General features: G+C 55.5%; 1 protein-coding gene across 1 annotated transcript in view; it reads right to left on the bottom strand.

The window, feature by feature from the left end:
* Positions 1-26,095, bottom strand: part of NCOR2 (nuclear receptor corepressor 2) — a 223,225-nt gene that overhangs the window by 110,829 nt on the left and 86,301 nt on the right. Inside the window, exons 4-5 of the mRNA XM_040577005.1 lie at positions 21,783-21,963; positions 1,250-1,429 (exon numbers count right to left, since the gene is read on the bottom strand). Of these exons, the coding sequence (XP_040432939.1) occupies positions 1,250-1,429; positions 21,783-21,963 (361 nt within the window). The remainder of the gene's footprint in view (positions 1-1,249; positions 1,430-21,782; positions 21,964-26,095) is intronic.

Raw genomic sequence — 26,095 nt, 5'->3', positions numbered from 1 at the left:
AAAACGCAACACAAAAACTGTCCCTCGTGTTAATTAAACCATGTTGTTTGAAAACAAAACATCCTGCTTTGACTTGCAGGAAAGAAAGGGAGAGTACCTGGTACATGAAAATATAACTCCAGCAAAGAAAGAAGACGTGGCGTGTTCCTGCATTAGAAATATTAAAAAAAGAGCCAGGCACAGGACAGGAGCTGGGCTATAGTTAGGGGGTTTGGGAGTCTGGGAAGCACATGAAGCCTCTCGGGCCAGCTCTCTGCGCTCATTTTTCCTCCTCCTGCTCCACTTGTGCAGATGGGGAGGAAGGTCAACAGCACACTTGGCCTCGAGGAGCACTGGCCTCGTCCCCACCTCACACACAGTGACAGACCAAGCACGCGTTTCGCTCCATTCACAAATTCTTGACAAACCTCAGGAGAGGCAGTTTGGGATTACCGGCCTCAGGGTTTTTAGAAATTTGCCATGAGCAAAGGAAAAAACAATTGGAAAGAGAGATACAGAAGTGATTTGGTTTAGGAAGTGAAAGCCTTTAAGTCCGTGGGTTTTTCAGACATCCCCCAAGGTTTTGTCATATTAATCTCTTAATGGGTTTATGGTAATCGTATACGTGGCTACAGTAAGGCGGGTGATCCTTCTGCTGGGGAGTGCTCTTGTGCAGGAAAGGCACTGCCCGAGATCAGGTTCAGGTCCCTGGCTCAGGCACAGCTCCGACCGCAGCCGGACCGGGCGCTGCCCACAGCTGCAGAGCCCTGGAGGAGCAGGCTGGACGTACAGGAAGGCTCGAGCATGCAGGGCCGTTAGGGTGCAGCAGCAATGTTTTAAATAGCCCAGTACTACAATGGTGGCAGCGACAGTGCTGGGCAAAGACAATTGCTGGAAAGGGAAAAGAAAAGGTCTTGTGCTGGCGCTGGGCTGCGCAGAGGACTCGGGCAACCCAAACTGCATTTCCAGCTCTGCCACTGACTGCTTGCATGACCGTGGGCAAGTCACTAAATACAGATTTTTCTCCCTTTATCATATTCTGACGTGCAAGAGAGCCCAAGGCAGAGTTTCCAAAGCTCCCTCATCTCGCAGCTACCAGCCCCTGACTGTCAGCACAGCAGCCACGTCCCCACATCACGAGGAGCAGGGACACAGACCATCCTGGTGGCACTGCCACTTCCCCTCTGCGGACGCGCACGGGAAGGGACAGGGTGCAAGTCAGCAGGCAGAAGCAAGGACACGTGCTCCCCTCCAGACCCCAGCCTCTTACCTGCTTCTTCTTCAGCTTGGAGATCTGCTGCTCCACCATGGTGATCTCGCGGTCCACGCGGTCCATGTTCTGAATGAGCTCCTCCTTGGACAGCCGGGCCGGCAGCAGGTCCAGCTCGGCATCGGGGTGCGTAGGGCTCACGGGAGACACAGGCTCTAGTTTGCCAGGCAGGCCGCGATCCTGAGGAGCACAAAACGAGCAGGTCAGCTTTCCCAGCGGGCTTGGGATCCTCCTCTCATCCTCCCATACGAGCTGTTGCGGCTCCCCGGCCCAGTCCCAGCCCTCTATGACACACACACACCTCAAAAAGCTGCTAGGCTAAGCGGAACCAGCTGCTACATCACATCACTGCCGTGCGCTGCAACCCTCAGCATCTCCAGAGGGCACCAGCTTAGTCTCCTGGGGACGCTACAGCAGCTTGACCTCCTGCCAAAGCCTCCGAGGCTCCCACCACCTGCAGTGGTACCCACGTTCCTACAAGGACCAAACCCATTGTTTGCAGGGCTGAAACCCTAAGCACCATCCCTTCACGTCTCAGCAACCAGCTCACGGCTGCGCTTCCTCAAAAACGAGGTAGCCACGGGCTTGTCCTCCTCTGACACAGCCCCGAACAAGCTGGGGGAAAAAAAAAAACAAAAACACATTAACCACACTGGCTATGAGGGCAGCCCCCGGGAGGCGAGGGGACTCCCAGCTCCTTCGGGTCCTCCTCCACCTCCCGAAGTTCTTGGCAGGGTGCGGGGAGCCCCAGGTGCGAGATGTCCAACATCCTTCCAGAAACGGAGACCACAGAGATAGCTGAGCTCAGCTCCGATAAAAATAAACGGAAGTGATGGAGAACAGACTCTTGCACACTCCAGGTAAAGCAGCTCTCAGCTCAGCAAGACCTTTCAAACCAGAGACCAGATGGATCAGCAAAACCTCTGCGGCCGTCGCAGAGGACAGCTCTCATTTCCCCTCTGCCTCCAGCTCGTGGTAAACACATTGAAACTTTCAGCTCCTTCTCCAGAGAAGTGACGGCTTTGCTGATGCCACCGAGCCAGCATCCCACGAGCACCCTAGAGCCACAACCCCTCACCCACACACCGCCCTTCGCCCCCCAAACTCCCAATTACTCGGAAGCCCGGCTCCCACAGACACGAGTTTCGTGCTTGGATGAGTTCACGCAGCCCTGATGAACGCACCTGGGATGAAGCAGCTGTGTAACAGCAACCGGCCACGCAAACAAAAACGCGTTTTCCCTCCTGAGCAGCTGCTCCAAGGGCTCGGCGCTGTCCTTGTTAGCGCGGCTGCTGGCGCACACGGCCCCGACCGAGCACGAGCAGCTCGAGGTGACCGCTTCCGAGGGGAGCTGGGAGAATTTCGTAGCACGAAGGGATGCACCTGAGCTGGAGGAGGTGGTGCAGATGCTTCCTCCTGCGTGGTCACCGAGGGATGTGCAGCACCAGGTCCAGATTTGGCGCTGTGCACACCCAGAGCACCGTGGCTGTAGGCTCCAGCCCTGCCCTGACACAGCTTTGCTGCGAGGTCCAAGGGGACCCCGGCACGCCCTGACCTGGGGCACCGCGCTCCCGTCTGGCAGCTGCCCAACACCGCAATTAAACCTTTATCTCTTCGGTTGCCGAGCGGGAGGATGGATTTTCTTTCCCCCTCAAGGGGGCAGGAAGCGGGGAAGAGGAGCTGCGGCTTGGTTTGTAACCTTAAACCGCTGCCAGACTGCGCAGAGCACCCTGCAGCTGCTCGGGAGGGGAGGGGACAGGGAAAGTAAACAGGGGAAGAAGTTCGCACAACCTCGCTACCTTAATTACAGCGCGGGGACAAAGGCGACCTTGTTCTGCACCAACTGGCGCTGCCGTCCCGTCCTCCCCTCCGCTCTGACTCACGGCCACGGGCGAGCGGCCAGGTCCCACCACCGGACCCACGGCAGGTGGGCCGAGCACCAAACCCGAACCAGCCTGGCCCTCCTGCGGGCAGCAGGCTGACACGACGGAGCCCGGTGGCTCAGGGGTGGCACAGACCCCTCTGTGCTCTGCAGACGGCGACGCGCATGGATGGTGGCCCTGGGTCACCCGCCGACCGCGTGGTTGCTCACACCGAAGGCTGGCGCCGCGCACGCAGAGACACCGTGGAACAGTTTGAGTTCAGCACCTCATTAGCACGGGCTCACCGGGAAGCGGAACCTCACACGGGGTGTCCTGACCACGCTGCCGGCGGTGATGAAAGAAGCACAACGAGCTCCGTCCCGGGGAGCCATGCCCACAGCCCCGCACAGTGCCAGGGGACCTGGCTTCGAGCCGAGCTCTGCACTTTGCCCCCACCAGAGATGGGCAACGCCACCCACAGCAAAGCTGGAACTCAAGGAGGCAAGAGGATGCTTCTCAACGGAGTGGCCGTGCCCTAGGACAGCATCACCCAAGGGCACAGAGGCCCTGGAAAGCTAAGCTGGCTGTCGCCAGCTGCCCTCCAGAAGAGCAACTAGAGGAACGCTGAAGGTCTCTGGAGAATCCCAAAGAGCAGATCCCGTCTCGTTTTACGTCCCTACGATTAGACACCAAAAACGGTCAGCCTGCTGCAGTGGGCAGGTAAAGTTCTCAATGTCTTGTCCACAGGTGTGGTTTTTGTGCTGTTTTTTCTTTAAAGCCAAGAGGAGCAGCACAACCGCAAGAAGCAAAAGCAATCAGTTGCTCCTGTAATCTGGTTCAGATTAAGAAACAGGGAGGGAAAGCAGCAGTGACTTGTAGGTGGGTAAGCTCTTCTAAAAGCCAGAAAGCTACCTGCCAAAAAGGCAGGACAGAAAGGCTTCCCACTGCGCACGGGGAACAAAAGATATTCTCTCGTGTTGGCCAATATACAAGACAGGGCATTTTTAATCTGCTACTTGGCACAAAACCCTTTGGTAAACTTTTCTGATAAAATTGTATCTTTTTACCTTTCAGAATGTGAAGCAAAATAGCAGCAAAGCTTTGTAAGGGGAAGAGCTTCAAGTTAGAGCACAAAACCCATCATCACCTGGTACTGAGAGATGATTACAGCAATAAATAGAGGCAGTGTCCCTAGACCTCAAATAACTGGTCCTTGTCGTTCCACCTCAAGTGAGGAGCAGCGAGAGGAACTAAAAAACAAAACCAAAGGCAAAAAATCTCCCCCGTGCAATCGTGAAGTCCAAAATGCAGAGCTCCTGGAGCGGGGTGACAGAACACGAATGAGACATACGGCTTTTGGGACGAGCCGAGGAAGAGAAGAGGTCTCAAGCCCAGCAAGCCCACGCAGGCACGCACCGAGGGACCTGGTGCCGGCTGTGATCCTCTGCTTCCCAGGGCGCCGGGAGGAAGGACTGGAAACTCAAACCACCAGCACGGCTGGTGCCTGTAGAAGCAGCCCCCAGCCCACCAGCCTCCCTCCTGCTGCCAGGTCTCCAAAGCACCTGCCGAGAGCAACGCCAGGGGACCGAGGTTGCGAACCAAGCCTCCGGCCCAGTGCTGATCCCTCGCAGCGCAAACCCCGCAGCCGGGGCAGGCACCGGGACGCCTGCGAGGAAGGACCTGGGGATGCCAATGGGTGGGGGCAGCTTTGCTTGAACTACTGCTGCTTCCTCGCCCTCCGAGTCAAAATAGACTCCAGCGCTTCGGATGGCATCACAGCCGGGCTTTGGACAAGCGTAGCGCGGAAGGTAAAATCCTTCTGATTAACGGGAAGTCACAGGCTTCGAGACCAGCACAAGGGCGAGAGTTGGAATAAATCTGCTGGAGGGAAGAAAACAATTACGGCATTACTCAAGTTGGTATTTTCTCAGTAATTATACCGTTTCCACGTGATTTGTTTTTATACGTGGCTAACAGCTACTGTAGTTCCTGTTTATTCCTGGCCTTATTATTATGTGATTTGTATGGTAACGAGGGTGGGCGAGCGGGGGGCAGAAGCTGCACGCACCTCCCTGCAGCAGGAGGAAGGGCTGTCCCACGGCCCCTCGTACAGTGCTCGGCATGGACAGCGAGCCCACACCTCCATCCCCTGGGCATTAAGGCAAAAACAAGTCTATAAATTCTTAAAAAAGCCAAATACAGGCCAAAGGTTTCTTTTTTTAATTGGAAAAGCGTCAAATACCACCTGACATATCAGCAACCCCAGTGTGACGGCACTGCACCAACGCTGACAGGGGAAAAACGTCAAAAGGGCCCAAAACCAACATCCCCCGTCCCCGGAGAACAGCACAAACACGGCGTTAGAGAGCCCGAGCGGTGAAAAGTACATCGAGTTATTACAATTCCTTTGTTTGCAGCCATCTGCTGCGCTAATGGCTCTTTCAGCAGCCCAATCCTTTAAACGGAGTTTTAATTCTTAACTACTTCTGGCTCGCAGCTCGGCCGCGGCCCTGCAGCGGCAGGCGAGGCAGGCTGGGCGAGCGTGTGCGCTGCCGGACGCGGCTGCTGGGCGAGCTGGCGGCACCGCCTGCCAAAACCATCCCCGAGGAGAGGGCCGAGCAGCTCCGAGGACCAGGGGAACGGGACGAGGTGGATGTGGGACCTGGGGGAATGGGACGAGGTGGCTGCAGGACGGAGCGGGCTCACCGCGGTGCTGCAGACCCGAGGAGAGTGGCGCAGGCAGCACCGAGGCATCGCCCTCCGTTCCCACACGGCAGGGCATGCGCAGGCAGGGCAGGTACCCAAAAAACATTCGCCTTGCCCGGACGCAGCCCGGCACGATGTCTCGGGGGACTCCACGAAGCCGGAGATGAAGGAGCTGTCTGAAGACAAAGTCGATTTTTTTTTTTGGTGTTTTTATTTTTCCTTTAAAGAAATGTGGCTTTATGAGAAGGCGTACGAAATTCCTTTCCCCTGTAACCCGGCTGAATTCCACAGAGCCGGGGCAGAAAATATCCCAACAATTTTTTCAGCTTGCACGAAAGTAGGTCAAAAAACTTCCCCAATGTTTCAACAGCTTGAAGCAATTGAATTGCAAAACCAGGAACAAATGCTGACCCTCCCTCCCTCCCCACCCCCTCCAGCAGATTTACGAGGGTGGTAAAACCTTTCCAGTCGGCGTTACAGTTAAATGCACTAACCAAAGCAGAGCATCTCGTCTTGCAAAACTTGCCCGTGCTTAAAAGAGCCGTTCCGCAGCATTATACTTAACAGATGCTGCCTCTGGACCTGAGGATCGTGGGATATTACAGAAGCAGCAACAAGCGCGGATATACGCGGCGAGAAGCTTAGGATAACGGGTCAGATCTGGAAAACCTTGCTCAGACAAACTCCCACCGAAGCCTAAGGCATTACACTGACAAATGGATGCCGTGCCTTTCGTTACCTTCTTGCATTTCCCCATTAGTGGATAATAATTGCATTGAACTCGCATGTTCCCTACTGACTTCGCAGGAGTGATAATTCTCACCTACCCATCTCCTCATTACAACGAGGAGCTAATGGCTCCACCTCTCATTAAGGATTGCCCAACATTTCCTATTTGAAAATCCTGGATTTTCAACTGGTTCTAAGTTTGTTAAGAAATTAGCTATCTGGACTGAAATTTTCCATGCTGAATATTCGCTTCAGGCTTTTTTTTTTTTTTTTCTCCTTCTAAATAGTAAATTTCAGCCAAAACAACTCTGCCTTTTCCAAGAACAAGTTTAGAGGAAAATATGCCTCTCTGCAATGCTGGGAAAAATTCTGGAAACCTTTTCTTTGAGCATCTTCAGCAGCCCGAAGCTACGGAGCGGAGTCGATACATCTGGCAGGCTGCTCTGTGCCAGCGATGTGCCTTTTGCTAACTCGGGAAAAAAATAAAATGCCCGAGTCAAGAAGAATAAAAATCTCCTTTTGAGGCCCGCTTGCTCAGTGGAAGCGATTCGGAACTGAACGAGCAAAGGCTGTCCCCAGGGGGCGGGTGGCAGGGAGCTGTGGCTCAGGTCCCGCACTCCTGCGAGGCCCGAAGCTGGCATTCTGGGGAGAAAAACACGGATCTGGAAGGCAGCCCTGCCCCAGCCCCCCCTGCCTGCAAAGCAGGGCTCGTGGCCCCCCTGCGTGCCGGGGAAGGAGCTCGCTGGCGCGCCGGCAGCGGCAAGTGCCATAGAAGCTGCGAGGAAATGCAGGGCTGGGGCTGGGGCTGGGGGGGCGCACGAAGCCCGAGACCACCCAGCAGGCGGCGGGGACGGAGTAGAGGAGCAAACCACCTGCTGCTCGCAGACCGAGGCGGCCTGGGCACCCAGCAGAGGAACCAAAGGCAAAGCGCAGGTCACAGAAAGCAGAGACTGCATCCTGATGCTTGCAGCAAAAAAAGCAAGGGGGGGAAATTAAGGTTGTCAGCGTAACTCCCAGAGCGACAAGCCCTCCGACTCGTCAGTTCGCAGCTTTTAATAATTCATGGACCCAGCGGCCACCCAGAGCAGCACTTCACCTGCGCTGCTGTCGCCCCGAACGACGTATGGCAGAGAACATCCTTGTCCCTGCAGCACACAAACCCCAAATCCTGGCCTGGCCTTTGCAAACCCCAAACCATTCCTTTAAACGAGCAGGGCTCCTGCTAACCAAGTTACAATCAAAAAAAACAAAAACAAAACAAAAAAAAGAAAACCACACACATCAGGAGCTACTGGAAGAACACAGGGGGATTTTCTGAGAGGCTAAGGAAGAAAAGCCAGCCCACAGAAAGCCGTGCTGTGGCTTCCCACCAGGACTCGTGCGCAAGGCGCCCCGTGGCCAGGGCTCGAAGCAGCCCTGCTTTCCCTGGAACCGGCCAGCTTCTGGCAGCTTTCACAGGAACCTCTGAGTAATCGCCACGGCCTTCCACGGAAGCGCCGGACGCGGTGGCACGGCCCCACATGGCTGTCACCCCCAGCCCCGTGGCTCGGGGGGGTTTCTGCAGGCAAGCCCCGAGGACTGCAGCGTGCGCAGGAAATCTGCTCGCTGCCTCCGAGCCTCCTCCAGCGGCCCCGGGAGCATCCTGCCACCAAACCGAGCCGCGTGCAGGGGAACCCGGCGTCCCCGAGTCGGGTGCAGTGGACAAACCCAGGGAAGAAGCACCTCCAGCCATCCCTGCTCGAGATGCCCCTTGTCTGGAAGGATGTGGACGCCTCGCTCACTCCGCGCCACTGAAAATTTTAGCCTCCCCCTGTTTTGTTTTGGTTTTGCGACGCCACCTGTCCTCTTTCGACTGCCACAGGCAGCACAGCAAGGCCTGAGCCTTCCCAGCACGCCAGCCGTGCAGGGTTGTAGCGCCGAGGTCCCGCTAATCCCTGCAGGCACGTTCCCTCTGACTGAGTGTTTGAGGACGCTAGAACTGTTCCCTGGAAACCTGCGATGTCCTAAGCGGCACTCAAGAAGCTAGAGAAGCCCTCAAGCCCTGTGTGCCATGCTGAGAGCATGCTGGAGTTTGCCTTTTGTCAAAAGGCCTCTGCAGAAGAAATTCTCTGCTTTTATACTAGCACAGTCCCCATCTCACAACAAATGCAATCCCACAAGCTGGCATCAGCGTGCGACAGTCCTGCAGAAGCAGGAGGCAGGCAAACGCATCCTCTTAAATCCACCCTCCACTAGGCGCGGCACAGAAACCAAAAAACAAAAAACCATCCCACCTGGCATGGCTGCTCCAGCCAAAAAGCAGGCGGGCTGCAAGTCAGCGCGATGTGAGACAACGCGGCGACACAGGCTGCGAACGTGGGGCCAGGTCCTGAGCCAGCTCAGCACTCGCCGCAGGAGCTGGGACACGCCAGCCCTTGCTCAGGACATCCATGGTGCTCCTGTTCCCCCCTGTGCTCGCAGACGGTGCTCCCGGGTTGTCACCTGCCTGGCTGAGCCCCCCGGTTCGGGACCCCCAGTTCGGGACCCCCGGCTCACTCCCTGGTGCCACCAGGTGCATCCTGGCACGGGGCCACGCAGCCGGGGGAGGGAAAGCCCACCGTGCCCGCTTCTGAAAACCTCGCTCGTTTGAAAATAAAAAATTGAGGGGAAATGGAAAGACAAAAGCCCTTCTCAGCCTGGTGTTATCAAGCAGAGGAAATGAGACTTCTAAAGCTGCCATTCAGAGAGGAGCGGGGGGGGGGGGAGAGAAATCCCACTCCAGACGCACTTGAGCGAACAGCTTTTGAAATGGAAATGTCGCTCTTCAGAAACATTTGAATTTCCTCCTATTGCCAGGGAGGAGGAAGGAGGAAGAAGGGAGCGGGGACTCCTCAGCCATGCAAATTCCAACGCGGGCCCATTCACGCAGCACCCAGCCGGCTGTGCGCAGGGGATTTGTCAGGGAGTTCATCAGGACCAGCACGAACACGGGGAAGCTGGCTTGAAGGGGCATCAGATTTAGAGGGAAGGCAATGAATGAAGACAGCTCTATTTAATCGCTGCAAGTAAGATATCCTCTAAGGCTGCCCAGTTCGTGTTCCCTTCCTCCCTTCACCCCTGGGCAACGACCGGCCAAATTGTTTTTCCCCAAACCCAGGGCAGTGTGCTATGAGAAAGAGCTTGGAGATGGAAGAAGGAAAGCGCGAGGAAGACCTACGATGGCATTAGCAGTGGTTGAGGCGTGCTGCGGACCCAGCCCAACTCTTCTCTTAGCACCTTGTGACCAGCTAGGCATGGGCTGGGGTCCCAGCACCGAGGTCCTGCCCACTTCTAGCAGCTGCTCTTCAAACCGTGTGGGTTCTTCAGGGAAAGCCGTTAGGTGCTGCTCCTACACCTGTCCACCGAGCTCCTCTCGCCAACCCCACGCCACCAGTTCATTGCTGTGGCACCTGTAGGGCCATTTAGCACACGTGTGTTCCAGCCATGCCCTCATATCAAGCACCTGGAGAAGTCTTCAATGAACTTCTGACTCCACTGCTCACCCACCACATGGCAAACTATCTGACTCTGCAGGTCTTGTCTGCAAAAAACACAAATTCCAAGGCTGCCAGAAAACTGGACTTAAAAGCAATCCTCCAAAGACCTTTTTTTCCCCAAAATCTAGTTAGATCTCAAAAGTTCAATTTTCACCAGTGAGGTCTTGTTATTTCTGTTAGAGCAGCTTGGTGCACACACACACACACGCCTTTTAAGACTCGAACACACACAACACAAGGGGCGAACTCGACGGCCTGGAAACGGCTACGGGTCAGCGGTGAACGCGACCTGTGAACTTCACCAGTTGAGATAATAAGCAAAAAAACAAGCCCCGTTTTGATCAGGAATCCGAGCTGGTCTGCCTTCCATTTAGCGGTGGCTGCACTGGGAAACTTGTTTAAGTGCGAAACAAAGCACACAGCGCCTTGGACGCTTTTGAAAAAAAAAAAAAAATCAACCCATGTGAATAGGCTTGGGGGGAACACAACCCTCCCCTCAAACAGCTTGTCTGGGCTTTTAATGAAGCTTCTCGTGGCCTCGCGGCTCCCCAGCACTGGTTTTGCAGCTCCCCGCTCGCTCCGGCATCACCCCCTTAGGCGTCCTCAGCACGTGCACAGGACACGGGGACAAGGCACCCGCTGTGACAGCAGTGCCCGCGGCTACCCCTTGCACACACAGCCCCGACATAGCTCAGGGGGCAGGGACAACCCCAAATAATGCCCCCACGGAGCCGGGATATTCGCTGACAGCGGAGCACGGGTGGTGTAAAGCGAGCGTCAGCTGCGCTATCAATCACGGCCGGCCGCCGGCTGGGCTCAATGGTTTATTGTTCTAATAATTGTGCAGACACGTGGAAGGGGGAGCCTCGACACCGGCTGTTTGTTTGAGTAGCCGTTTCCTGCGCTGCTTTCCGTCAGGAGGCCGCAGCCCGAGCCCCGGCGGGGCTGGAGACCCCCAGGACCCCACCACCGCCAGGCCCGGGGCAGCCCTGCTCAGGGTCTCAGGGTTTAGGAACCACCACACCTCAAGTGCGACACTCCTCGAGCATCAGAGCATTGCCTTCGGTTAAAGACCAAGTGGGAAGAAGGCAGGACAACAGCTCTCCAGGCTCAGGGGGCAGCGCAGGCCTAGCTGCAAGGCCTGCGGAGCGGCCCGAAATGCAGGCCCTGGCCTGGGCCCTTTCTGCAGAACAACATGAAGGCACCCCTGCCTTTCCAGGCCAAGATGTTAGAGAAAAAAACTTAATCTCTCAGCTCCCAGAGCAAGAATAAGCCCACAGTGAATGTGGTACTATCTGTTAGCAAAGCAGCAGCTTCCCACCAAGGCTGGAATTTCCATCTCGGTTTGGCAGGCACAGGGCTATGAAATGATTACTGTGTTTACTTTTCCTTTGCTAACTATAAAATCCCATTCCACTGCCCTGCCAAGAATGACTGAAGCTAATAAAATTCAGGCATTTGGAAGAAAGCAATAATAAACTTCCCTTTTGGGGCCTTTATGATGAAATTTCCCCACTCCAATCAGAGATTATGCTGTATTCATGAACACCAGTGATGTCTCCAAGTGCACCTAGATCGACTCAAATCAATATTTAGCTTTGCTAGAGACTATAAGCCTTTCTTCATGTGGCTGCTGAAGGCTAGATCATTGAACGGCACAGCTATAAGAAGCCTTTGAAAACACAGCTTGCAAGGAGAAGGCAGCATATATGCGTGTATACATATATATGAATGCAGATTTTTCAGTTACTTAAACTGTGAAAAATATATAGACACGAAACACGTATGTATAATTTACATACCCCCCAAATACATTGGAAGCTATTAACAGAACAGTCTATATATTTAATCACATACCTGCATGTTCTCCAGTAGCTTTTGGCACTTGGAGGCCTATAACGCTCCTGTGTTTACGTCTGCCACTCGCCTGCCGCTGAGGCAGGAACACGTTAGCTGCTGGGGGCTATCTGCTCTACGTCATACCTGCGATTGCTGGCACGAGATAAAATGAGGCAGACCTGAAAAACAGGCTGAAGTAAAAGCCTGCACTTGCTTTGGTCCCATAACCACGTGGGCCGGCCCGCTTTGCACCAGGCGACTGCTCTCTCTTCAGCAGCCATGGGCAGGCCGACATCCCAGGCGGCGACCAGAAGGCAGGAGCTATCGGCGCTCCTCCTCGGGGAGAAAGAAACCAGCCGTGCTCATTGCCAGCACGCCGCCAGGGGAGGAGAAGTGCCCGGCAGGCAGAGGAGAAGCCGGCTGCGGTGAGCACCGCGGGCTCTGGAGCTTGAGGGACCCCTGGGGACACGGCGGAGGCTCCAGCACCACAGGCAGGGAGCTCGTCGAGCCGTCTGAACAGACGAACTGTCCCCCGAGCACCGTGCCTAAGGGGGGGCCCGACCAGCAACTAACATGAGCACAGCCCAGGAGGAAGGCAGAGCACTCGCACAGAAGATGCTTGGTCAAAGATGGCCAAAGAATAACAACTAGACACAGGTCAGGACCGTGAGGAGGTGCCCCAGGTCATTTCACCCCTCGCTGCTGCTCCCCCCTTAGTTTCTGCCTTGGACTGACCAAATCACGGGGCAGGACGGAGCACGGTGCTCCTGCCCCAGGCCAGCTCTGCAGCTGGGTAAAAGCCCATTTCCAAGGGCAGAGGGAACAGGCTCCACCGCGTTCTCACTCTTTATCCTCTTGGAGAAAGGTGCCAAGAATTAGAATTACATTTTTTGAGAGCAGCAGAACAAGCCAAGGGCCTGTCAGCTTGTCCTAAAACAACCCCTCTGCTCGCAGAGCAGGCAGCCAGCATTCCTGACGCACACAAGTGTCCATCGGCCCCCCGCCCCCCCCCGCAGCGCAAAGCTGCAATGCATTTTGTCATGGAGCAAGCCAGCAAATCCTCCGAATGTTCTCTGCCTAGAACACAGCCAAAGAGTTTTTACATTTAAAAAGCAGGTTTGGGTCCAAAAAGCAAGGAGGTTTTCAGAGTGATTATAACTAGGGCCTTTGGCACTCGACGGCTCCTCTCGTTATCGACGCTGAGGGTGTTGTTAGGAGATGAGGCTCCACGAAGCACGGAGGTGAAGTTACCGAGCTTCAGCAAGGGCTGTTGCCATGTTCAATATGTTATTACAGCTCCCAGCACCACAGGCACAGAGAGCAGCAACTCCTCTCTGCCAAATCCATCTCTGAAATCACTCCCCCACTCCATCCCCTCCAGCAACAGCAGGCGAACACCATCGATCGCTGCTGCAGCTCCGGCGCTTTCCGCCCAGCGCGGCGGTGGAAGGATTCAGCACGAAATGCCCTCCTCCTCAGAAAGGCAGCACGCAAAATTAATCTGATCGGTGTCACAACTCGCTGGCTTTTGTTGCATGAGTCAGAACTGTGGATTTACTGCATTTCATAACGATGGAAAAGTACAGCAGGGCAGATGTGCTAGGTGCTGTACGTTCATGGCACCGATGCCGAAGCGCTCCCAGGGCCTCTCGAAGCCCCTCGGCGAGGAGGGGAGCGCAGCCGTGCTGACCGAGGCAGCCCAGCTTCATCTGTGATAAGATGTACGTGCTTGTGAGTCGGCAATAACTTCCTGCTGCCTCGTCGTTTGCACGAACTGGGCAGATCCCGTGGAAAAATCACATACCCCGACCCGGAGCGTGATGCCTCCGGAGCGAGCCGCGGCGACGCTCCCCGCCTCGCAGCACACACAACCCCCTGCCAGCGGATTAGGAGCGAAGAATCCCAACGTCGGGCTGAAACTGCAGGGGGGAAAAGAAACAGCCAGACCGTCACAGCCTCTCGGTACCGGGACTGAATTCTTTCCTGGAAATGTGCGCCAGGCGTGGGTTTCTTTCCGCCCCAACTGCTCAAAACCTGACATTTCTGACTGACCGTAGGCGGCCGGCACCGGCGGGCAGCACAGCCCTCGTCACCTGCGCCGCTCCTCGCCTTCGAGCCAGGGCACAGCTCCTGACTGACACCAGGCACAGCTCCTCCACTCCACCTGAGGGCTCAAAGTTAAGCAGCAAACTAGCTCTGGCTATCGGTTTCAGGAAATAACAGCGGGGCACATAACAATCCTTGCTGTTAAAGAAAAAATGGGCTTCAAAAGCATTTTACTCCATGACAGATGTACAAACACTTCAAAGACAGAAAAAAAAAAGCCAATAATCACTGTGAATCCATCCAGCGCACAGCTCGCAAGGCTGCCCTGCTGCAAGCACAACCACTGGCTGTATTTCTTCCAATTACAGGGGTGAGGCACGGGAAGTCAGGGGACTTTCTTTCCCCCAAGCAGATCGGGGAGATGTCACACTACGCGAGCCTTGTAATATTGACCGAATGGAACAAAAAGTGCATGTAAATGACAAAGCAAGTTCCCAAGGAGCAGCCGGCCTCATCCCGCTGCCTTCTCAGTTTGAAAGCCGACTTAAGAGGTCGTTTCGGATGTCGATCAACACAAAGGAGCAGGAGGAAGCAAGGACCAGCCACCTGCGCTCGAGGCACAACCGGTTCACCTGCGGGTTTCCAGTGGCAGCGGGACTGGAGCAGCCGGGCAGAGGACAGCCAGCTGGGAGAAGGTCAAGCTCAGTTTTTACACCTCATCTCCAGAGAGTTCCTGCAGCCCTTGAGGGCTTTCCCTGCCACGCCCACATCTCTCAGGCCATAGCTCAGTTTTTCACCCACAGGGACTTCACAAATCCGTCGTCTCACCAGTCAGGGCGCTCCCCGCCTCGAGGCCTGCTGGAGGAGCTGCGCGCCTTGGAGCAGGATGCGATGCCCAGCAGCGCCTTGTTTTCAGACAGCACCAGCGTGAGCCCACGCGTGGCACCGACCCGCCCTTCCAGATGCGATGCTCCTCCTGCTGCTTGGTGCCTCGGCCGCCTGTCCCGCCTCGGTGAGCAGCACGGGCCGCTGACAAGCCCTCGCAGCTCTCCTGACACAGCCGCTTGGCGAGGGGCGATGGAACAAACTCCCGTACCCACCACGAGTGCCAGACGGTTTGCACAAGGCAGACGTGTGCTGCCCAACGTGTGTGCTCATGCACAGGTGGGCAGGGCTGACGCACACCCGTGTCCTCCTGTTGGAAACGGTCTTCTGGGGAGGGAGGAGAAGGCAGAGGAGAGAGGAACCCAGCCAGAAGTGTTTGCAGCGTGACAGCATGAACAATGCAAATATTTCAGCTTTTAAATATGTTTGGAATAACAGAGAATGACAACATCTCCCTCATCTTCCCAGAAATAGCTTTGAATCATTGCTGTCCTAACGCAAAGTCCTCCCCCACCCCACAGGATCGTTCTGCAATTAGATTTTTATCAGGCACAAGACAACAGCGTGAGCGGCCGCGTGGCAGATGGGCGGATGCTCAACGCGCTGCGGTGGGGTGCTCCTACAGCTCTCCAGCTCGACAGCCCCATGCCGCTTGTTCCCGCTGGATGTCCGACTGCACCACGGGCCTTGGGACCAGTCAGTACTGCGGGAAGCCCAGAGCTCGTCCCAGCGAAGGTGGCTGCAAAGGGAGTTGATAAAAAACGCTGCTCCCTGCTGGGGAAGGAGGACAGAAGCCGTGGTGAAACACTTGCGGCATTTCACCTGTCGCAGGGCAGGGAGCTGGAAGTACTGGGGTGTCCTCTTTTCGCAAGACTCCATCGTGAGCCTGATCTCCTGCCGCTCAGCGCTGCACAGCCACAGCCACCTCGCCTCGGGACCCGCTGCCCGGGCACAAAGGCCGCAGCCTCTCCCTGCCCGCCAGAGGCGCGAGGCCAGGCCCAGGCCTGAGGAAATCGCCTCTCCTGGGGTAAACGTGCCAAGGAGAAAAGCCCCACATCACCACTGGCTCCCCATTTCATCAACAGCCCCGCTAACGAGCCCGGAGCTGTTTTTGCCAAGTGCAAAACAACCCCTGGAGAGGAAGGGAGAGCCCCGTGCAATCCGCGCCCCAGGCTGGGAGGCTACGGGAGGACGCGCGCCCAGGGAAGGCCGAGGCTGGCAGCTCCGCTTTATTATCCAGCCGCTTCGTGCCATTGTTCCACGGCAATAAATCTGGGGAGGCACCGGGATCCAACGCCGCTTTCTCCGGGGGGGAGAGGCCGGAGAGCTCGGGGGGGGGGGGCCCGAGCCGCCCAGCTGATGCAAGCGCGCCGCCGTCGCCTCGCTTCTCCTCGCTCGCTCCCTCGCAGGTCGCCGTGCTCAGCAAGTTTGCGAGCCCCACTCCTACACATCCTGCTCGAGCGCCGCAGCTTGCCGAGTTCAAAGCGCTGCTGCGCTTCCACCCCCTCCGCTCCCCTCCCCCTGCGCTGGATTACTCAATTAGAGATTATGCCTTTGCCAGCTCCCTCCTAGCCAAGTGGGGCCTCTGCCAAGGTCAACACAAGTTCCAGCCAGTTTCATTAATAACTGTGAGACCAGCCCGCTGGAAACTCTGAGAGGTTAATCCCAGCAACAGATCAATGTTCCCATAACAAAGCCACGCAGAAAGCACGGAGCGGAGAGGAGCCTGGTGATTTACCAGCCCGGCTAGCGGCGCTGGGATCGGAGGCACCCACCTCCCCTCGCCTTGCAGACCGGGTCCCAGCCAGCGCTGAGTCCCCCGCGCACCCCCCTGAGCCGAAGCCAGGCAAAACCCTTGCAGGAGGGAAGCCACAGCCTCTGCAGCCCCTGCTTTTGGAGTCCCCGGCCTCAAACCCTTCCCGAACCCTGGCACGTTCGGCAAGGAAGGGAGCAGGGAGCAGGGAGCAGGGCTCCCAAAAGGCTCCTGCAGCGCCCTCGGTGCGCGGCCAGGCTGCGGCCGGGGCAGGAGCGAAGGGGCTGGCCGAGCGCCCCCCCACCGCACAGCCTGCGTTCCAGGAGTTTGTTGGAAACGGGGCTCTGGAAGGGGCGGCCGGTGTGAAATTTGGCATGCACGGTGCTGGCTGCGATGCATCATTAAAAATGCATTTTAAACATGTTAATTCAGCCTTTTTCAATTAATTGCTTTTAAAGCTACATTGATGTGCATCAAAGCGTAATGCCCTTTGCCCTAATTTCTGCTTGCCGTATATATTTCCTGGCCTTGCTGCTGCCTGTTCCTAGAGTCCCACCTTCTCTTTTCGTATCCCAGCTTTCAGTCCACAGCGCAACAAAAACATTCATGCAGAAAGGGAAGAAATTAAATCCCTCTGACAATGTACAGCCGAGTCCGAGCACTACCACCACATGGCCTTTTAACAGCCTTTTTCCATCGATAGCTGTTAACTCTTTTACAAAAGAGGGAAGTGGCATTGTCCCTGTTGCAGACGGGGAAATCTGAGATACAGAAAAGGGAAGAGACTTACCCGGTGACCAGCGGCCTGCCAGGGCGGACGGCAGTGAGGTTTGGGTTTCCTGCGCCCAGCCCCGTACCCGTGATCCTACAGGGCTCCCCGGCAGCACGGCCCTGCCGGAGCAACGGGCTCCGAGAAGTGCAGCCAGCCAGCCTGGCGAGGGCACTAAACGCAGATCACGACTGACTCACATCCTATAGGAAGAGCAGCAAGCCACATACGTGGTGGAAAAGCAGTCTCAGAAATGGGAAGAGCAAGTGGAAGCATAGCGGGAATAAGAAGAGATGGAAGGGAAGGGGAGAAGCAGGACTGGCCTCCGGCTCTGCTGAGCAGGCGCTGCACGGCCAGGCACAGCACGCTGACCTGGGGCAGGACCGCCCGCAGCGCCAGCACGCGCGGATGCACAGAGACAGGGCATCACGCAGACACACGGCTGGCCTGCTCGGGAGCAGCCGGCTTTATTCTTATCTGGTGTTACGTGATGAAGGTCCGTGGCTTTATCGGAGGAAACGCAGAAGCCACCGAGGGTCCTGGGAGCCAGCTCCAGCACCTCTGCCAAGAGCACGCCCGGCAAACCCGCGTCACGGCAGCTCTTCAGCAAGCCTCTCATCCATGCTTGCAGTGATAGAAAAAGCAGCTCTGCTGTACTTTTGCCTGGCTATTCTCAGCCAGCTCAAGGGAGCACCTTCTCGGAGGCAACGTCAGCCTCTGCTAACACGGAGGGCATGCGGGGATTTCACTTCTCTTCCCCCCACACAGCCTGAGCTCACCTGAGCCTGCCTGGCTCCATCCAGCAGCAGCAGCGGGCTCCGTGCCCTGCAGCAACGTGACAGCCACCTCGCCTCCAGGGAAAGAGATGCTCAAGTGGGAAAAAGCAGGCAGGAAGACAGCCTTCTGATTCTGGCTTGCAAAGAAATACAAGCGCTCAAGGATATGAGCGAACCAAGGTTCAGAAGAACAGGTAATGTCTTTCTGCAAGAACAACTGCGACTTTGCTGTAAAGCTGCTGCTTTTGAGAGGCTCACTGCCCAAAAGCATGCCTGTTTCCTCCAGACAGAAGGAGCTGATCTAATAACAGACACTGCCTTTGCCTTACAAACCCATCCTTACTTAAGTGAGGCTGCTGAACAGGGTAGAAGGGCCCAGCTCACCCTGTATTTGGGAAAGACAGACGAGGAAGCGATGAATAAAAGCCATACAGGGTCTACTTCTTTTCTGGGGGTGTTTATGGGGAAAACTCTGGGACCTGTTACAAGGATTTGCCACGTAAATTACTTCAGTAGTGTTCACAGCACAGCTCATGGCCCAAACCAACGGCCTTGGAAACGTGCAGGGCTGTGTTACTTCTCCCCGGGGCCGACAGAGGCCGGTAAGCCCAAAACAACCCGCAGTTTTTGGGGGTGTGCTTAACTTGCACCACCACAGACCCAATCCTGCATCTCAGGTCCAGCGCTGCTCTGAAACCAGCAGAAACCAAGGGGCATCAGCTGCTCAGGAGCAACCCCCATCACTGCTGCATTGCCGTGGCTCCTTGGGAGGGTCAGGCTGGCAGCAGGAGTGCAAATGCAGAAACCCACCATAAAAACGGTGCTGGCTGGGGAGCGCTCTGCTGTGCAACAGCTAGCTCAATCCGTAAAAGCACCGCGAAGAGCACTCCTAGCACTGATGAATAAACGGAGCTCCTCGCAACACAGTGACTGCAGCACCGTGGAATGGGGTGAGGGGTAAGCGGATGACTCCTAGGACACTGTTTAAGTAAGCACCAGTGTGTTTGGTAATACTCGGCTCACGTGGTGCATTTTACCCCAAGAGCTCAAACCGTTTGCAAAGCTGCCCTAGATAAAGCATCGACTGCCTCCGCCACGCACTGAGTCAGCAGCGGAGGCAGGAATAGCACCTCTCGCTCTCTCTCTGTCTGTTCCAGGCTGCTTGCTCCCATCGCTGGTCCAGGCGTCCTGCAGCTGTGCGCCACCGCTCTGACTGCCGCACATCTCGCGGGTCTGTGCCAGCCCTCCAGCAACACCCTGTGCCCGTGGGGAGGGAGCGAAGCTTGTGGAAGGACCCCGAGAGTGATGGGATGGGATGAGAGAGCAGGGAGACGAAGGTGCTGCTAGAAGCAAAGCGAGGGCCAGCGTCTGCAGGGAGGAGGCGGAGTGGGAATTATCTGCTTGAAAGGAGGCACCGTGCTGTCTCGTTTTAGGAGGTTACATCAGGCATACAGAGCAACTAACGGCGGTGATGGAGCCCTGCACAGCTGCTCGTCAGAAGGTCTCTATCAGCTATTACTGCTGCTGGCTTAGCACGGAGACAAAAAGTAGATTTACGCATGTAAACAGCCGAGATATGCACGCGTCCAGAGCTCACGGCCAAGGATCGGTCTCAGTTCTCAACCCTTCCCCTGGACGAGCACACCGAGAACATGTCCCCGAACACTGAGGCTCAGAGCGATGCGCAGCTTAGCTGCACGAGCTTTATCACGACCCTCATGTCCACAAGCAGTTTACAAGGATGGCTGCTCAAGAATGAAGCCAGAAGTCTGCTATTAACCCAACTTCCAAAGCTGCAAAGGCAGCGAGACCTTCCGAGGGGTGGTCCTGCACCCCAGGCTTGCCTTCTGCTCCCAGCCACTTAACAGCACCGAGATCAGCCCGGTCTCGCAGCATCCTCAGTCAAACTCAGTCTGGAAACAGCCCTGCCAGTTTTGAGCAACTAACCCCAGCTCCACTTAGACGCTCCCAATCATGTTTTCCTCTTTCCAGACTTAGAAATTACAAATGACTCCACTAAAAGCATAATCTTGTCCTGCTGAATTGTCTCGCCCAGCTTTCTCTCTCTCTCTCTCTCTTTCATTAACAAATGTTTTAAGCCCCATAAAATGCACGTAATTCTTGGAAATGTGTCACAGACCAAGAAGTAAATGCAGCCCCTAAACTCGGCAACTAATGCCTCAAGAGTGGCTTTGCCTATTAGGAACAAATAGCTGAGACAATACGTGGTTTTCTGGTGAGAAGCAGAACAGAACTGCTGATGGAAATAATGTGCAGACAGAAAAGCTGTCCTGGTTTCCCCACGTCTTTGGAAAGAGGATATTTTTTGTCTCCTGGCCAACAGTTTATTTTCCCCATCAGCCACCCAGCCCAGCATCCGCAGAGAACGCTCCCCGGTTCAGCGCCGCCACGATGCGGCTCGCTGCGGCGGGCAGCAGGCTCCCAGCTGGGCTCAGCACCACCTCATTAAGATGCATCTCCGAGGGAGCAGCAAAAATGGAACAGAAAAGGGCCACGGCACCTCAGAGGCATCTTTTCCACGGCAACACGCTATCGAGAGCGAAAGGAGAGAGAGCTGAAGCGTCCGGTGAGTTTTTCATTTTGCAGTTGGAACACGGCTCATACGCAGCAGCGGCTCCGTCCCTTCCCAGCAGCACGAGCGCTGCCTGGTCCCAGCCTGCGGCCACTGCAGCCCTCTCCTCCGAGGAATCTGCCCACGCCCCCCTCAGAATCCTAATGACCCTTGTTTTCCCCAAGTTAAACATCCTTCTCAGCCGGGACGGTCTCGTGTAAGGCCCACCAGCCCCGTTAGGACAGAAGTCTGAATATCCTGGCACTCCCAAGCACAGCTGCTTGCCCACAAGTTACTGCATCAGCTCCGGCAGTGATACGGGAAAACGTCCCTCTCAGCCTGGGTACGGATGCCTGCCTCCCTTCCCTTTTATTGATGGCTCAGAAAGCCCCAAAGCCCAGCCTGCAGCCGCATTAGCCCCCAGTGCCCACGGTGCTGGTGCCCCACAGCAGCACCTTCCCGCCAGCCAGGAACACATCCGAGCTCAGGGCAAAGTCAAAGACAACTTACCCCAACAGCACGCAGCTAAACCCGAACAGGCACCCGAGCAAGAGATTTTTCTTTGTACTATTTATCACACATGCAGAGGAGACAATTGCACGTAAACAATTTGCTGTGTTACAAGAGACTAAGGCAAGGGAGGCTTTCCTGGGGAAGATTACATTAAGGAACCACCAGCAACCAATTCCAGCCCTTCAAACACCAATATTAAATAAAAGAGATGTGATAAATGAGAAAGGTCAAATAAAAATCAAATCAAGGCACAGCATCCAGAAAAGCCGGACACAACCAACCCTAATTCAGCCAACAGAAACTTCCCAAATGCTCTGGTGCATCTAATAGCTTGGTAAACACAGGCCCATGACTATAATGGTTGAGGGGAAAACCCTATACGCCTTCCTTTCCCTGAAAAGGTCCCCCCATCTCACTGAACACCATCCAACAATGCCGAGCACTGTGTGATGACGCACCAAGAACCGCCACCTACACGGATTTCAGCAGCGACCGAGCCTCAAAGACCCCTCTACACAAGATGAGGATCCCAAGGCACAGAGCCCCCCCCCAGCCGCCGTCCCCGTACCTTTGAGAGATCCTCTGTCCCTGCCTGCTGGCTCTGGTTCAGCAGAGGCGAGTGCCGCATCAGCGGGTCCTGCAGCAGGTCCAGGCGCGGCCGCTTTGTTTCAATGAACTCCAGGTCTGACGGCTTGGTCAGGTCGGAGAGATAGGAATGCGCCTCGGTCCTCAGGTGCAGCTCCTGAGATCTGGGAGGACAGAGAGAAAGGGGACTTGAGAAAACAGGCCCCCCGGCTCCAAGACACAAGCCCTTCAGGCAGGACAGAGGGCTCACCCATCTCCCGAAGGACGGATGAAGGGAGGCCACGGGGCCGGGGTTCAGGCACCTCAAGCCCTTGCACCACGCATCTGCTGGAGCCCCTACATCCAAGGGGAGGCTCCCTCCCATCGCGCTTGGCTTACTTAGCCAAGGCTACCTGCACCGCCACTTCTATTTAGCATCTCGTACCAAAGATTATACCCCGGGGAAGAAACGCACCCTCCTCTGCGGCTAGAGGGAAGGGATTTATTTTCTCAAATAGAGGAGGACCGAAAGGGGCCACGCGCAGCTGCGTGTATCCGACACAGAGCTGGCAAGCCATAGAGGCATATTATCCAGCAATAACAGCAGTACTGACTACTCACATCAGGCCAAAATGTCTTTTCACCTGTTAAATACGATGCAGTTGGTAATACCTGGAAACTGTTTGTTTTGTTTTTTTAGACAAGCATAAAACTTTTTGTAGCTCTATGTTTCCTAGCAGGATTCTCCTGTGGGAACCGTAAAGGGATCCTACAAAAATACACTAAACCTTTTACTACGCCCAAGGATCAGCTTCGCTGAAGCAGCTCCAAAGGTGTTTTTAACACCTCATGCAGATGGCTCTCTTAAAAATTAAAATGAAACACAGAAGATTCAAAGCTTGGAAAAAACAACATGGCTTTTTTTCTTTTCTCCCTTAAGCAAGACTGTTCAAGTCCTCCTGAGTTGTGTGGTGCCAGCATCCTCCCAGCCACCAAAGGACAAGCTGATGCCTTTGATGCTACTCAAAGGGGAGGGAGGCGTTTTGTTAAGGGCGAGCACAGAAGGTGGGGGGGTCTTGTACAGGGCTTGGCCCCCACCCACAAACGGGGACCGCTGGCGCTCATTTTTACCTAGCTAACTGAACACCTCGCACAGGAGGACAGAAAGGGAAGGACCCAGAGCCCTCTGAAGGCAGTGGGAGTCCCCCCAGAGGATGTAAGGGCTCTGGCCCGCATCCAGAGAGGTGGCACCTGGCACAAACCACCTTCCTGGGGACATTCCTGGGGAGCACGGCCTGGGAACAGGCGCAGCCGCTGTGTCCCCCACCAAACCCTGCCCAGCTCCGGGCACGTGAGCCACGGCTACTTCTCTCTCACTCCCTCCTCTTTTTTTTTTTTTTTTTTTTTTTCCATTTGAACACCAGCACTGGTCCCAAAGCACGCGCAGGCCAAACTCTGCTGCTGTGGGTTTGGCACAGGCGCGCTGCGCTGGGAGTCGGGCACAGCTTGCTGCTGACACACAGAAACAGAATCTGGCTCGTCCTCTTCCTCCTTCCCCGCAGAAAGGGGATGAGAGAGCAGAGAGCCTCTCGCACTGCTTTTGCCACTCAAACCCGGAGCCACGGGCACACAGAACACAGAGCGAGCACACAACCAGTGCAGCAAGACTTAGAGCAGGGCAGCCCCTCGGTTTGGCACTGAAACACAGCTCACCTGCACGCTCTTCCACTCCAAATGCAGAACTTTTCTCGGCAAGCCCAGAAACATCCCGTGGCACCTCTCGAGTTTCCTGCTGGCTTGCCCCAACCCCTTGTGCAAACCCTGCCCGCCCGCAGCTGCACGCCGCCGTTTCAGGCTCTGCTGCAAACCCCAGTGACAATGAGCAACTGTTGAGCTGGGCAGGTGTTAAAATATTCCAACACCCAAAGCTCTACTGTACCACGGCAATTAAAAATCAGATGTATTTATTTTCACTTCTTCCCCCCCCCCCTTTTTTTTTTAAAAGGCTGTACTACCAAGAAGCTGCTAATTGATGCAGGACAGCTCCGAGACCTGTGCAGCTGCCAGGAGCACGCCGCAACCCGCTGCACCGAACGCACGCGGCTTTAAGGTAAGGGCAACGCTCAGCTTCGCAGAGGCAGTTACTTACGGCGCGGCTGGGGCCATGCTGGGGAAAACAGCTGCAGTGTTACAGGGAGCTATTTTATTTCCATTTCCACATCCACTGGAGCTGCTGTTAACTCCATGCACTGGAATTTCCAGCCGCTCCCAGCACGACTTTGCCCAGCACAACCCGCTCAGCCTGTCCCGGCTGCAAACAGAAACGCTCCTGCTTGAAGCCTTCACACCTTTCACTCCTCACATCCACACCCGCAGCGAGCTCCTGACAACCCACTTTTACATAGCGATGACGTTGCGATCGGCATAAAAATAGCCCTGCCTAACACACCAACGTCCCGTTACACCGAGTGTGGGGTTTTGCTGCGTTTTCCGACTAGTTCCCACCTGGCTGCCTTATTCCAGAGATCCCTACTTCGCTGAAGGGAAAAAGAGGTTGTAATTGCAGGGGAGTTAGGCATCATTATGTGAAATAAAAATGCCAGCGTTAATTACGAAGCGGGGCGGGTCAGTCCTCACCTGGAGTCCTTCCCCAGGAACCCAACGCGACCTGCAGGAGCAGCCTGCCGATGCACCAGCGTTTGCCCTCGTGCCCAGCCGTCTGCACGCAGCTCTGCTTTGAGCCAGAAGCCCGGGATGACCCGAGATCAGACCTTTGGTTTCTCGCTAATCTAAAAAGTTAATTGCCCACCGCCAGCTGCAGGGCCGGGTGACTCACGGACCAAGTCTCTCCCCGGCAGATCCTGGCGTAAATGGCTGGATTCGTGCAGCAAGCGCTCAGCACCTGCAAGGTGCTCAGCACATCCTGCTCACTGCAGCCTGGGAAAACATCGTCTGCTGCGCCGTACCTACAGCAGAACCACCTGAACACAAAACGGGTTAAAAAGGGGTTGAGCGCCAGCTGGGTATAAAGGAGGCTGAGCGCATCCATCACCTGGGAGAGAGGCTCCAAGCAGACATCCCGAGCTGCCCTCGGGGAGTTTGTAGGAGCAGCCCTGATTAGATCTAAATGGATCTTACCTTTATCTTCCTTACTTTGCTGAAGCTAAATCACAGGGAAATGGGCAAGTACAAACTTTTCCTGAGGTCAAAGAGAAGCTTCCCACCTGCTAACCCACCTCGGGAGCACTGCCCTGCTCTGCAGAGCAGCAAACCCCCTCCTTTCTTCAGACCTTCCCTTTCTCCACTCCTCCATCAGCCGAGAAGCAAAAGGTGGCAGCAGCAGGCAGACCCAGAAGCAGAAGCCCCCTCTGACTTCAGGCAGCCTTGTCTTCAGCACCATGGGCTCCCAACACCAACAGGCACTCCAGGCAGGCTCCCGCTAACTTCCCAGCAATGCTGTGTTTTAAGTTTTGCTTCCATCCACAAATACTGTTCCCTACATCGTGGGGCCAAAGACAGGCAGGTGGGAAAACTGGCTCTCGCTGACTCCTGGAACAAGAGCGAAGGTAAACGATAGCCTCAGTGCAGCTGCCTATTTCCTCTGGCTGAGATGGTTTGGTGGGAAACGGTCTCCAAAAATAAGTCTAAAAAAAATGTCTCCAGCCCCCACAGGTACAGACAGACAATAAAATGAGCGAGTACTACAGAAAACCACCAGTGCTGAAGTGAATTATTTATAGCCAATGCTAAGATTTGCAAGAGGTTTCAGCAAGCTCTTTACGGCCAGTGATATCCAGAGTAGGAGACTGGGCAAATTGAGACCTGTTAAAGAGAGAAACCAGAGGGTTCGCAGGAGCAAAACTGCCACCAGGCAGCTAGAAAAACACGCACAGGGCCGGCTGATATATTCCCTCTGTCATACAGCTGGAGAGGGAGGGGAAAAAAAAAAACAGCACGACTTGTCTGGGTAGGGAAGGTGGAGCTCTCACGCCCTGAGCCACGTCTGCCAGCAGCAGGGCTGTGTCTTCACAAGCCGAAGGCGTGGGACCGCCCCGAGCGGGACACTCCGCTCACCGGGATGCTCGAGCACCGCAGGTCCCCGCTGCCAGGAGGTCCCCCGCGTGTCCTCGCCGTGCTCCTGCATTCCCGCACACACGGGCAGGCGGCTGTGCTTCGGCAGCCCCCCGCAAACCCTTCAGCCAACTTCTTCCGAGCCAACTGCGATTTGATGGGAGCAGATGCTTTATTTTAAAACGTGCATATTTAAGAGGGCCGTGCGTGGAGCCTGAATTATTCATGGCCAGGACCAGCAGAAGC

This window comes from Cygnus olor, chromosome 17, assembly GCF_009769625.2.
Source record: "Cygnus olor isolate bCygOlo1 chromosome 17, bCygOlo1.pri.v2, whole genome shotgun sequence".
NCBI classification, from domain to species: Eukaryota; Metazoa; Chordata; class Aves; order Anseriformes; family Anatidae; genus Cygnus; species Cygnus olor.
The sequence above is the reverse complement of the archived record's forward strand: the minus strand, read 5'-3'. Positions and strand labels throughout refer to the sequence as shown.